The sequence below is a fragment of the Orcinus orca genome, chromosome 6 (genome assembly GCF_937001465.1).
Source record: "Orcinus orca chromosome 6, mOrcOrc1.1, whole genome shotgun sequence".
Lineage (NCBI taxonomy): Eukaryota > Metazoa > Chordata > Mammalia > Artiodactyla > Delphinidae > Orcinus > Orcinus orca.
Genome location: NC_064564.1, coordinates 50,747,079 through 50,759,854, shown reverse-complemented (window position 1 = coordinate 50,759,854; position 12,776 = coordinate 50,747,079). Strand labels below are relative to the sequence as shown.

At 39.5% G+C, this 12,776-nt stretch overlaps 2 protein-coding genes and 2 pseudogenes across 2 annotated transcripts in view; 2 read left to right on the top strand and 2 right to left on the bottom strand.

Annotated features, from left to right (window-relative positions):
- The window catches only part of KLHL9 (kelch like family member 9), a 153,676-nt gene that overhangs the window by 114,141 nt on the left and 26,759 nt on the right, over positions 1 to 12,776 (bottom strand). The window lies entirely within an intron of this gene.
- LOC101273960 (interferon alpha-H-like) lies at positions 3,278 to 4,166 on the top strand (annotated as a pseudogene).
- On the bottom strand, positions 9,260 to 9,846 carry LOC117203367 (NADH dehydrogenase [ubiquinone] 1 alpha subcomplex subunit 1-like; annotated as a pseudogene).
- On the top strand, positions 12,133 to 12,678 carry LOC101275016 (interferon alpha-1-like). The gene has a single exon (XM_004275042.4). It carries the CDS (start codon positions 12,133 to 12,135, stop codon positions 12,676 to 12,678), a length of 546 nt encoding a protein of 181 aa, XP_004275090.1.

Genomic DNA, 12,776 nt, shown 5'->3' with positions numbered 1-12,776 from the left:
CTGGCAGGCCTCTGGTGAGCTTGGTGATGCTGCAGATGTCTGGCTGTGGCGGCCTTTATCCAGCTGTGCTGAAAATCTTCCCGCAAATTAGATTCTTAATTAGGCCAGAATTGTCATTTTCTGTACTTATCTCAATTTTGTTTCCTCACTTTAAAAAAAATTCTCTTCTATTTTGGGCATCAGAGAATGTCATATCTTCAATGCTTTTTTTGTATTATTACACTGGAAATTAAATATATTCATGGAAAATGACAGAAGACTCAATCCAACAGGATGTAGTCATCTAAGTGAGTCAACTCAGGTTGAAATAAAAACCTGAGGCTCAATCTAACTCCGTTTTTTAAGTCTAATAAGAGAACTTAGACGTTTGACCCTGTACTCTATTTTGACATTTCTTAAATTGCACCAAAATATATCTAGCCACACCTCTCTGCATTTCATTTTTAAGGGTCTAATACATAAGATTTGAATTCTTCCACAATTATTTACAGAACTATAGCTCTCGTTTTCTGACATAGTCTGCAGATAATGGTGGCATAATACTGAACAACAAGGGTTAATTCATACAGACCTCTTCATTCTGTCACCAAAAATGTTCTCACTGCACATATATGTGACAATGTGCTTGGCAATGTGGATTCCAGGAAAGTAAGGCAGGGATGGTGACTGCCCTCCAGAGAGCAGGGAGGACAGACTTTAGAGGCAGGATTAGGATGCAGAAAGCAGCACGTGCTCAGTGCAGCTGAGGGCCAGTGCTCAGAGCTGATGAAGAGGAGGGCCTGGGAGCAGCAGAAGGCTCCACTCTGTCAAAGGTCTGTGGCTCCTGAATTTAAATGACATCAGACTTTCACTTCCTCTTTTAAAAAATTGAGTAAACTTTAGTAGTGGTCACACAGGACATTGCATAGATCAAATAAAATAAAGTCTGCAAGTTACAGGCTGAGAATCCAAACAGAGTGAATGATAGCAGCCTTTTGTATTAATACATCAAATAGTAACCTGTATAGTCCACCCTCGGCCCAGCCAAGAGAAGCTCTGACTGCAGGTCCCTTAACACTGTCAGGGGTCTGCATGTTGAGGCCCCAAGTGCAAACTCTAGGAGAAGGATTGCCTGCAGGACCATGAAGGAGCAGAGCCCAAGTTTCCACCCTTAGAGCAGTACCTAGTACATTATGGAGAGAAATCTTACAGTAATTGAAGCTCTTTGCAGAGAACCAGCATCTATGAAAGTTGTCTGATAAAACATAGCTGCTCTGTGAATACTGTAAATGAGATAAGCAGTCCCTTTCCTCATTCTGAGTTAGTTTCAGACCACCTCTGATGCTAATTTTTAAGACACAGATTAAATTATACTTCAAAAACAAACTCATAGAAAAAGAAATCAGATTTGTGGTTACCAAAGGGCAGGGGTTGGGGAGATAGGAAATCAGATGAAGGCAGTCTGAGGTATTTTTTTTCTTAAAAAGTAAAGAGACACAGATTTTTAAAAAGAAGATTTAGAGAGAAGGAAAATGGTTAAAATGTATATATATGGTCTGCATGTTGAGTCCCCCAAATGCAAACTCTAGGAGAGGGATTGCCCACAGGACTGTGAAGCAGTCTTAGAGAGGTGCCTGGTACATTATGGAAAGAAATCTTAACAGCCCTTGAATAATTTTGCAGAGAACCAGCATCTAGGAAAATTGTCTCACACACACACAAAAAATGACTGCTCTGTGAATAGTATAAATGAATAGTACCTCATCCTTAGTTAGTCTCAGACCACCTCTGGTGATATTATTTTAAGACAAAGATTGTTTTAAACCTTAAAGAGACCAGGAAATTGGTTATAAAATGTAGATGGGGGAGAGGGTGACAGGAATTTCACCTATACTTTCATCCAGGGAAGTACTTTCTCAACAGTACTTCAAAAGCTATTTCCTAGGTTAGTTTTAGGGTTAAGTGAAAAGGACTTTCTTTAAGCATGGAATGTAAGAAGGCACCAAATCTAAGATGTCAAGATAAATAATATTTTAATTCAATATTTAAAAATGAAAATGACAAAACATGCCTGCTGAACAAAATATCAAAATTTTAAATAAAGACAAGAAATGACCCTGCATTTGCATGACTGTGAGTGTCTTACAAAGGAAGGTTTCACGTTGCCAATGAAATCTGGGCAATTTTCCTTTAATCTATGAAATTCTTACCAAAGAAAATGAAAAGATCAGACCTGGTAAATGTCCTCAATGCTTTGTACAGCACACTAACTCTTCTTTGTTCCTTCCTTCCTTCCTTCCTCCTTCTTTCCTTCCTTCTTTCTTTCTTTCCTTCCTTCCTTCTTTCTTTCTTTTTTTTTCCTCTCTCTTTCTTTCTTCTTTTTTGGGTGCGCCACACTCCATGCGGGATCTTAGTTCCCCCACCAGGGATCGAACCCACATGCCTTGCATTAGAAGCACAGAGTCTTAACCACTGCCCTTTTCTTTCTACAATGCAATCAAGATGGGTTCCTGGGAGAGGTGTTTCAGAAACCCGGGTTAAATAAAAATTATTTAAGACTGTCACAGAGTCACGAGAAATTGTCAAGTATAGAAGTGACCTTGAATATATTAATGAGTTTGCTTCCATTTGCTAAGAGAGTAAAATTATATTCTTGTTTTAGTATAAACTATAGTTTAAATAGAGTTTAATAAAATGCTGTGTTTTGATACTCATATATATTTTAATATCCTATATCTAATATTTAAAATATTTTCATTAAATATTTCAAAATATAAAAAATTAAAAAATATTTAAGTTACACATAATATAAATTAAATATAAATTAAATTTAAAATTTTCAAAATAAAATGCTGTGAGTTTTAAAATATTTCCACTTTTCAGTTATTCAGTACTTCCTCCCCCACGTTAACGCTGTATCCTTGAAAGACACCATGAAGTCCCAGAGCATCTACAGAGGCGCTCAGCTCCCGCGTCCTCGGCCCCGGTGGTGCCCGCGCTCCGACTCACCCCCAGGGCGTCCCCACCCCGTCCGGGCGTCCCATCGCCGCCGCCGCGTTCCCCTTTCTCTGGGCCGTCGCAGCACAGCGCCAGAAACGAGCCCGAATCTGTAAAATCGGCCCCAGCTCGCTCTGATTCCCAGCTTCAAACCTCAGAAAACGGCTTCTTTCTCCAAAATGGACTCGCTCAAGTTTCTGTGCGAAAATAAAGCACAAAACTCAGGGGCAGCCCCGAAAATACAAGGTTCCAGCTTCCAACCAGACAAAAATGTCGCTGGCGCGGCCGCGACAAAGTTCCTTCCTCAGCCCTCTGGGCTTCCGAAATGAATGTTTTTCTCTCACTATTAAAGCAGCACAAAGTTGGTCTCTGAGGCTTCAACGTCTTTTCTCTCGAGCTGCCAGACCCGCTGAAAACTGCAGACTCTCAGAAATCGGCGTTTCCCTAACAAAATCGATTTTAAAAAGACATCCTGCGCCCTCTTGCGGCCGCCTAGAGAAGCGCGCTGTCCCAGGACCCAGGGAAGGAACCTTTTGCTGATTGTTTAGCAGTGCCCGCCCGCTGCCCTGTGGCTCACTGAAATTCTCAATGGCCCAGATCTATTTGCTAGTGGCAGGAGTGATGCTCTGCTCCATCCCTGCTTGCTCTCTTGGCAACAAAGAAATCTTCATATATTTAAGACAGATGAAGAGGATCCCCTTTCAGTCGTGCCTAGAGGACAGAACCGACTTCAAAGTTCCTTGGAAAAGAGAGAATATCACCCAAATCCAGACGGCTCAAGGCACCCGTTTATTGTCAACTGATGCTCCAACAGAACTTCAACCTCTTCACCACGGAGGGCAGCCATGCTGCTTGGAACAACACCCTCCTCGATAAACTTCTCTCTAACCTTGATCAGAGGCTGGACCGACTGGAGCAGCTGAAAAAAGGCAATCTAGATTGTCTCGGTTTGGGACTTGCTGCCCAGGAGCATCTCCACGGAATCCATCTCTACCTGAAGGCAAAGGAATACAGCCCCTGTGCCTGGGAGGTTGTCAGAGTGGAAACTGAAAGGTCCTTTCCTTCATGTAAGAGTCCTCAAAGAAATGTCAACAAATAAAATGAAAATTATATTTGTGACACTCTCTAATCAGATTAGTGTTTGCTTAGTGTTCCAAAGCAATCTTGACTCATATTTCCTCACAAGCTGATAAATGTCTGAAATGAAAATCATACTTTTACAAAAATATATTTAGACAGAAGAACACAATCTCTTTTCTTAAATAAACAATTTCATAATAATAAAAGGCCTGTTTAGGTTTTTTGGGGGGTATTGCTATTTTCAACCTATGAAGTTTATTTTCTTTTTGTGGAAAAGTTTTTAGGATAGTATGTTGTTAAAGGTATTTGTCAGTTAACTTAATGCTGGCTGCTGTAACAGGTAAACAGGAAACTGTCAGGAATTTGATCATAATAGAAATTTATCTTTTCTTCTTTTAAGGGCACAATGCAGGCCTTCCTGATCAGGTGAATATTCTGGTTGGCTCTGCTCCAAAGAGTGATTCGAGGACATGGGTACCCACTGTTGTGTGGATTTTTCCATCATCAACAGGTGACTCCAAATTTGTCTGTAGTACTTGAATCTATTCCACTCAGTGGTAAAGGGAAAAAGTCTGGCGGACCACGTGGATGTTTTCAAGGGCCAGCACTATACAGGGCAAGAGCACTTCTGCTCATATTGTGTGGCCTGGATTTATCCTCATGGTAATCTAATTGCAAAGAAGTTGGGAAATTATTGGACTAATGGATGAGGAGACAAGTTCAGGGCATGAGACCACTTTTCATTTTTACACTATTTGTCCTAGTGAAGTTCTGGGTGGGGTGGAGGGGAACTAATGTTCTTGCTTGCACACACTTCATTAAAAACAATCTGACAAAAAATTCTTATTCCACAGTTTCAGCTTGGGGAAGATGATATGGATGTGACTCAGAGTTCACAGCATCATAGACTATTTGAAAGAAACATTCAACTTGATGCCCAAAGGCATGGCCTATGAGGAAAATATCCACAAGTGTAGACACATTACAAGTTATTTCCTGAGGGAGACAAGAAAAGAATGATCAGTCAGCTCCTTGCAAGTACTTGAGAATCACTGAGTGAAGAGTGAGTCTTCCACTCACCAGATGTTCCAAATATTAGAAATGCAAACTTGAAGAAAATATTCCTGCAAACAATCTTTAAAAAAATACCTCACACAAGCTTTCCTGGTGGCACAGTTGTTAAGAATCCATCTGCCAATGCAGGGGACACGGGTTCAAGCCCTGGTCCAGGAAGATCCCACATGCCACGGAGCAACTAAGCCTGTGCACCACAACTACTGAGCCTGTGCTCTAGAGCCCACGAGCCACAACTACTGAGCCCACGTGCCACAACTACTGAAGCCCGTGCACCTAGAGCCCGTGCTCCGCAACAAGAGAAGCCACTGCAATGAGAAGCCTGCGCACTGCAATGAGGAGTAGCTCCCGCTCGCCGCAACTAGAGAAAGCCCGCACGCAGCAACGAAGACCCAACACAGCCAAAAAAAAAAACCCCAAAAAACAAAAAAAACCTCACACAATATTCCATTATCACTTCCCCTGTAGAACCATGAAGAACTTTTAAAGTATCTTTAGATTATTGTCTTCTCACATCATATCTATCTAATATATGTTGGTATAATTATTTCTCCTATCATTACCATTATTGTGGATTGATGTTACATGAATATTGATTGAGCTCCTGAAATGACAGGGACTGGACTAGCTGTCTAGGAAGCGGGGTTGGATAAGATGGTATCTCTCCCTTTAAGTATTTTACAGACTTCTGGGAGGTATTCTGAGGATACAATAGGTCAGGTCATGTCTTACTATTTGGACTTCTTCAACAAAAGAGCATAGACTGGGTAGTTTGTAAAGAGCAGAAATGTACTGCTCACAGTTCTAGAGTCTGGAAATCCAAGATCTGGGTGTCAGCGTGGTCCAGTTCTGGTGAGAGGCTGCTTCAGGTCTCACACTGCAGAGTTCTCCTTGTATCAGCACAGGGCAGAAGAGGGAGGGATTTATCTTGACCTGTTTTATAACGGCCCTAATTCCATTTGTGAGGTCTCCATCTTCACAGCATAATCATGTCCCAAAGGGTCCGCCACCTGATATCACCACTTTGGTGGTTAGGACATCAATATATGAATTTAAAGGTCTTTAAAGGTTACACGCATCTAGAAATAAGAATATAGTCATACTGAGCAGAATGAGCAGGTTAGCAGGCAAAAAGAGTAGACGAAGGACTCAGAATCCAAACTCTTGATTTACAACCTGCCATAATGCTTTAATTATTATATGTCAAATATTGGAAATCAAACTGAAAAGGAGCCCACTGTCTCATGGGATGGAATGAAAACACAGGATGAAAATATTCATCATTTTTTGTAAGGAGTCTCCAAAAAATCTCAGGATAAAGGTAATAATTATCACATTACTAAAGATTCATGAAAGAGTAATGTGGTAAATGTCTGGTTGCTGTGAGCTATGAGGATCAGAGAGAGTTTGAGTTTAGATCCTTGGCTCTGTATATGACACCAGTCTAGTTATTTTCTATTGTGACATACTAGTGGACAAATTAGAGACAAGGCCATCCTTGTGTGTTTAATATAGTTCTGGGCACAGGCTGAAAATTGCGCTGATCTTGCAACTTGAATCCCCAGCCATATGCACCTTAAAGGAAAGAGAATCCAAGTGATTTTAGCAATAAACTCAGTAGGCATTATTGATATCAGCAGGAGTAGAGTGAAAATGTTAGCCATCGTCTGTTATAATCCCAGTAAATATGGCTGTGAGGAAGCAAAATAGATTGGTCATTCGTAAATGTCTGCCAGGAGGAGGAGAAAATCTCAGAAAGTGCTTTAGTAAAATTACTTGTTGAGTCAAAAACTACTAGAACTTATGAATTAATTAAGCAAGGTAACAGAATACAAGATTAACATACAGAAATCTGTTGCATTTCTTTACACTAATGATGAAATATAAAAGGAAAAAGTAAAAATACAATGCCTTTTAAAATCTCATCAAAAAAATAATAAAATACTTAAGAATAAACCTGACCACGGAGGTGAAAGACTTATAACCAAGAACTATACAACATTGATAAAGGAAACTGAAGATGATTCAAAGGAATGGATAGTTATCCTATGGGCCTGGATGGGAAGAATTAATGGCCATACTACACAAAGGAATCTACAAATTCAGTGCGATCCCTATCAAATTACCCATGACATCTTTCACAGAACTAGAACAAATAATCCTAAAATCTATATGGAACCACAAAAGACCCAGAATTGCCAAAGCAATCCTTAGGAGAAAGAACAAAGCTGGAGGTATAACCCTTCCAGACTTCAGACAATGCTACAAAGCTAGAGAAGTCAAAACGGCATGGTATTGGCACAAAACCAGACATATGGATCAGTGGAACAGAATACAGAGCCCAGAAATAAACCCACACACCTACAGTCAATGAATCTTTGACAAAGGGGGCAAGAATGTACAATGGAGAAAAGACAGTCTCTTCAGCAAGTGGTTTTGGGGAAGCTGGACAGCCATAATTAAATCAATTAAGTTAGAATACTTCCTCACACCATACACAAACATAAACTCAAAATGGCTTAAAGACTTAAATACAAGACGTGACACCATAAAACTCCTAGAAGAAAATATAGGCAAAATATTCTCTGACATAAATTGTAGCCATATTTTCTTAAGTCAGTTTCCCAAGGCATAGAAATAAAAGCAAAGATAAACAAATGGGACCTAATCAAACTATAAGCTTCTGCATAGCAAAGGAAACCATTAACAAAATGAAAAGACAAGCTATGGAGTGGCAGGAAATATTTGCTAGCTATGCAACTGACAAGGCCTTAATTATACAAACAAAAATATACAAACAACTTATACAACTCAATAACATAGAAATAAACAACCCAATCAAAATATGGGCTGAAGACCTGAATAGACATTTCTCCAAAGAAGACATACAGATGGCCAATAAGCGCATGAAAAGATGTCAACATTGCTCATTATTAGAGAAATGCAAATCAAAACTACAATGAAGTATCACCTCACACCAGTCACAATGGCCATCATCAAAAAGTCTACAAACAATAAATGTTGGAGAGGATTTGGAGAAAAGGGAATCCTCCTACACTGTTGATGGGAATGTAAATTGGTGCAGCCACTATGGAAAACAGGATGGATGTTCCTTAAAAAAAGAAAACTAGAGTTACCATATGATCCAGCAATCCCATTCCTGGGCATATATCTGGAGAAAACTCTAATTCGAAAAGATACATGCACTTCAATGTTTATAGCAGAACTATTCACAATAGCCAAGACATGGAAAGAACCTGAATGTTCATCGACAGATGAATGGAAAGAGAAGATGTGGTATATAAATATACAATGGAATACTACTCAGCCATATAAAAGGATGAAATAATGCCATTTGCAACAACATGGATGGACCTGGAGATTATCATACTAAGTGAAGTAAGACAAAGACAAATATCACATGATATCACTTATATGTGGAATCAAAAAATGATACAAATGAACTTATTTACAAAACAGACACTGATTCACAGACATAGAAAACAAACTTATGGTTACCAAAAGGAAATGGGGGAGACGGATAAATGGAGTTTGAGATCAGCAGGTACAAACTACTATATATAAAATAGAAAAACAACAAGGTCCTACTGTATAACACAGGAAATTATGTTCAATATCTTCTAGTAAACTATAATGGAAAAGAATCTGAAAAAGAATATATATATATCTGAATCGCTTTGCTATACACCAGAAAAACTAACAAACATTTGAATCAACTATACTTCAATGAAAATAAAATAAAATACATAGATGAGTCTATTAAAAAAAATTACTTGCGTGATTACACTGGGCTTGTTGCCAGGGATAATACAGGGAATGGATAGAGTCCAGTTACTAATGAGCTAATTTGCCAAAGATTATCACATACTACAATGTAAAGAGCAGGAATATAGAGGGCTGAGGCCACATGACTTCCTATGCAAAATAAAAGAATTCAAGATGGGAGATGAAAGTTAATTCTTTCCATGATAATAATCAATATTTATCCAGTTATGAGTCAAATACAAAGATGTATTCATTCCGTTTAAAAGAACAGACTTGGATTGGAACTTCTGGAGGTCCTTAGGGAAATTTGAACATTAATGAAAAAATATGGAGAATGATTCAATTTTTTTTTTTTACTTTTTTGTTTTATTTTTATTACACACTACAAGATACACTGCATGCTACACAATACACTGCATAACCTTCTAGCAGGGGTAGACAAGCATAACTGAGTTATTTTTCATCAATCAGGAAAATGCTTCCTTAATCAATGTTCTCCAAACCCTTTGACACATAGTAACGATTAACTGCAGAGATGCGCCTATTTCTTTCCATCAAATTCCACTGTTATGAATAATGGGCAACCCTTTTTTCCTTGCCCCCATTAGTGAACCTGTGGATGCGTGCAGTGGCCATTCCCGGGATGAACAAGCACGCGGCCATGACTGCGATTCCGGGGAGAATCTCGAACCACATCACTACAATTCAATTTTTCATGTTGCCTAAATTACGCATTCTCATTGGGGATGCTCCCATGGGTGCAAACATTAGTTTTCTGGGGTATGAACAAATCTCAGCCATTATAATGGCTTTGGTGTTCAAAGGTCAACCTTATCCAACAAAGTCTTATTCCTTTGTATTCATTTTGCTCTTCAGGTTTTCTTGTATATGATGTGAGAAGCATTGACACTGAGTTCATGGAATATAAACAAATGTCACGCAGGATCAGTGCTACAACCTATGGTGACTTAACTGTTCATTACAGGACTTTCTCGCCATCATTTGCTTGATCTCAAAGTCATAATGTGAGAAGTATCCTTTACTTACTTATGAGCTACCATTGGCTGTCTTGCGGATGCTGCTTATGTTCGAGCCTTGGTGTGATTTGGGCTTTGGGAATTAAGCACGAATAGGTTATATTTTATTATTTAATTCTACTAAAGTTATTTAGCACATCACTAATTATGCCTATTTCTAAACAGAAAACTGTTGACAATATCTAGATGAATACCTAGCAGCTAGTGAAGTTAAAAATTTTATGATATGAATCAAAATTAATAGTTAATTACCTAAAAATAAATGCTAAGTAAATAATTTAAATTTTCAGTGGTTTTAGCAGTTCTGATGATTTTATTTAAAATATATCTATACATTGGTACTATTATGAAATATTTATATAAATTTTTATTTGAAATTATAATTTGATATATTACTATTTATATAAGTAAATATATTACATTAAAAGTTACTCTGCATAATTAGGTAAATTTCACTCTATATCAAATACCCTACACAAATTCAAAGTAAAACCAGTATCAAATTTTTATTGAACTGGAAAAAAAATTAGCAAGTGAGCAATGAAATGGACATTACCACAGTCCTAGCATAAATTTCAGCAACTCCCTGGAAAACAAATTAGTTTTAGGTCTCAAGAACTTTAAAAAAGGTGATGTCTTTTGATTTCATAATTATATTTTGTCAAATCGGGTACAATTTTATACCCAACGGCATTCTCCCAACATGATTGGTAATTATGAAATTTTGAAATATTCTTCATCTAAAAAAAGTAAAATGTTAAACAAGGCTACATCCATAGACTAGAACATTATACAGTCATTGTAGATGTTCTATTTGAGTAATATTTTTCAGTTTATTTATTTATTTATTTATTTTTGGCTGCATTGGGTCTTCGTTGCTATGCACGGGCTTTCTCTAGTTGCGGCGAGCGGGGGCTACTTTTCGTTGTGGTGTGGTGGCTTCTCTTGTTGTGGAGCACGGGCTCTAGGCGCACGGGCTTCAGTAGTTGTGGCACACGGGCTCAGTAGTTGTGGCGCACGGGCTTAGTTGTTCTGCAGCATGTGGGATCTTCCTGGACCAGGGCTCGAACTCATGTCCCCTGAATTGGCAGGCAGATTCTTTTTTTTTTTTAAAGTTGTCTTTTATCTAAATCTGTCTTTTTTTAAAAAAATAAATTTATTTATTTATTTTTGGCTGCATTGAGTCTTTGTTGCTGCGTGTGGGCTTTCTCTAGTTGCGGCGAGCGGGGGCTACTCTTTGTTGCGGTGCCCGGGCTTCTCATTGCAGTGGTTTCTCTTATTGCGGAGAATGGGTTCTAGGCGCACAGGGTTCAGTAGTTGTGGTTCATGGGCTCCAGACCACAGGCTCAGTAGTTGTGGCACACAGGCTTAGCTGCTCCGCGGCATGTGGGATATTCTCAGACCAGGGCTCGAACCCGTGTCCCTGCATTGGCAGGCAGATTCTTAACCACTGCGCCACCGGAGAAGTCCCTGAGTAATTTTTAATGGCATGAGAAAATGTTTATAATATAGAACTTAATTTAGAAAATCAGTGAGCTTCTTCAAATATATCTTTTGACTAAAAAAAAGTTACTCTGCAAACTTAGTTATAAAGTTAAATTAGTTGTCAATAACTTTTTATTTTTTCTTTTTGGCCACACTGCGTAGCATGTGGGATCTTAGTTCCCCGACCAGGGATCAAACCCGTGACCCCTGCAGTGGAAGCGTGGATTCTTAACCACTGGACCACCAGGGAAGTCCCTAGTTCTCAATAACTTTTAAATATAATGTTTAGCTCAAATTTTTTCATTCTTAACCCTGCATTGAATAAAAACAGTAAAATTTTCACTTTCTTTTTCTATGTATGCAGATATTCATGGAGTATATAAATATTCAGTACCTATGTGTTTTCAAACTTTCATGGGGGGGCAATTAGGAAAAAGCTATCTAAGAAGGCTCTGTGGGCAGGGGAAGAGGAGGCAATAATGGAAAAAATAATGGTTGAGAAATGTTGCCATATCCCATTTGTAGAGTGCAAAGTGAAAATCAAAAACAGAAGTAGAAATTAACGTTTAGAAAATGGAAACGAATGGGTTCCCATTTAAGACCCAGGCCTGAAGGAAGGTCTTCAGAGAACCTAGAGAGCAGGGTTCACAGAGTCCCCACCTCTGCCAGGCCGGCAGCATCTGCAGGGTCCCCGATGGCCCCAACTTTGTCCTTACTCCTGGCCCTGGTGCTGCTCAGCTGCAACTCCAACTGCTCTCTGGGCTGCGACCTGCCTCAGACCCACAGCCTGGCTAACACGAGGGCCCTGATGCTCCTGCAACAGATGAGGAGAATCTCCCCCTTCTCCTGCCTGAAGGACAGAAATGACTTTGGATTCCCCCAGGAGGCGTTTGGAGGCAACCAGTTCCAGAAGGCTCAAGCCATCGCTGTCGTCCATGAGATGATCCAGCAGACCTTCCAGCTCTTCAGCACAGAGGGCTCGGCTGCCGCTTGGGATGAGACCCTCCTGGACAAGTTCTGCACTGCACTTTATCAGCAGCTCATTGACCTGCAAGCCTGTCTGATGCAGGAGGCGGGGCTGGAAGGGACTCCCCTGCTGAAGGAGGACTCCATCCTGGCTGTGAGGAAATACTTCCACAGAATCACTGTCTATCTGCAAGAGAAGAAATACAGCCCTTGTGCCTGGGAGATTGTCAGAGCAGAAGTCATGAGATCCTTCTCTTCATCAACAAACTTGTAAGAAAGATTCAGGAGGAAGGAACGACACACACCTGGTTCAACACGGAAATGATTCTCACTAACGAGACCACACTTCCACCTGTGCTGCCATGTCAAAGA

Coding starts and splice junctions, on each gene's coding strand:
- LOC101275016 (XM_004275042.4), top strand. CDS start 12,133: ATGGCCCCAACTTTGTCCTTACTCCTGGCCCTGGTGCTGCTCAGCTGC.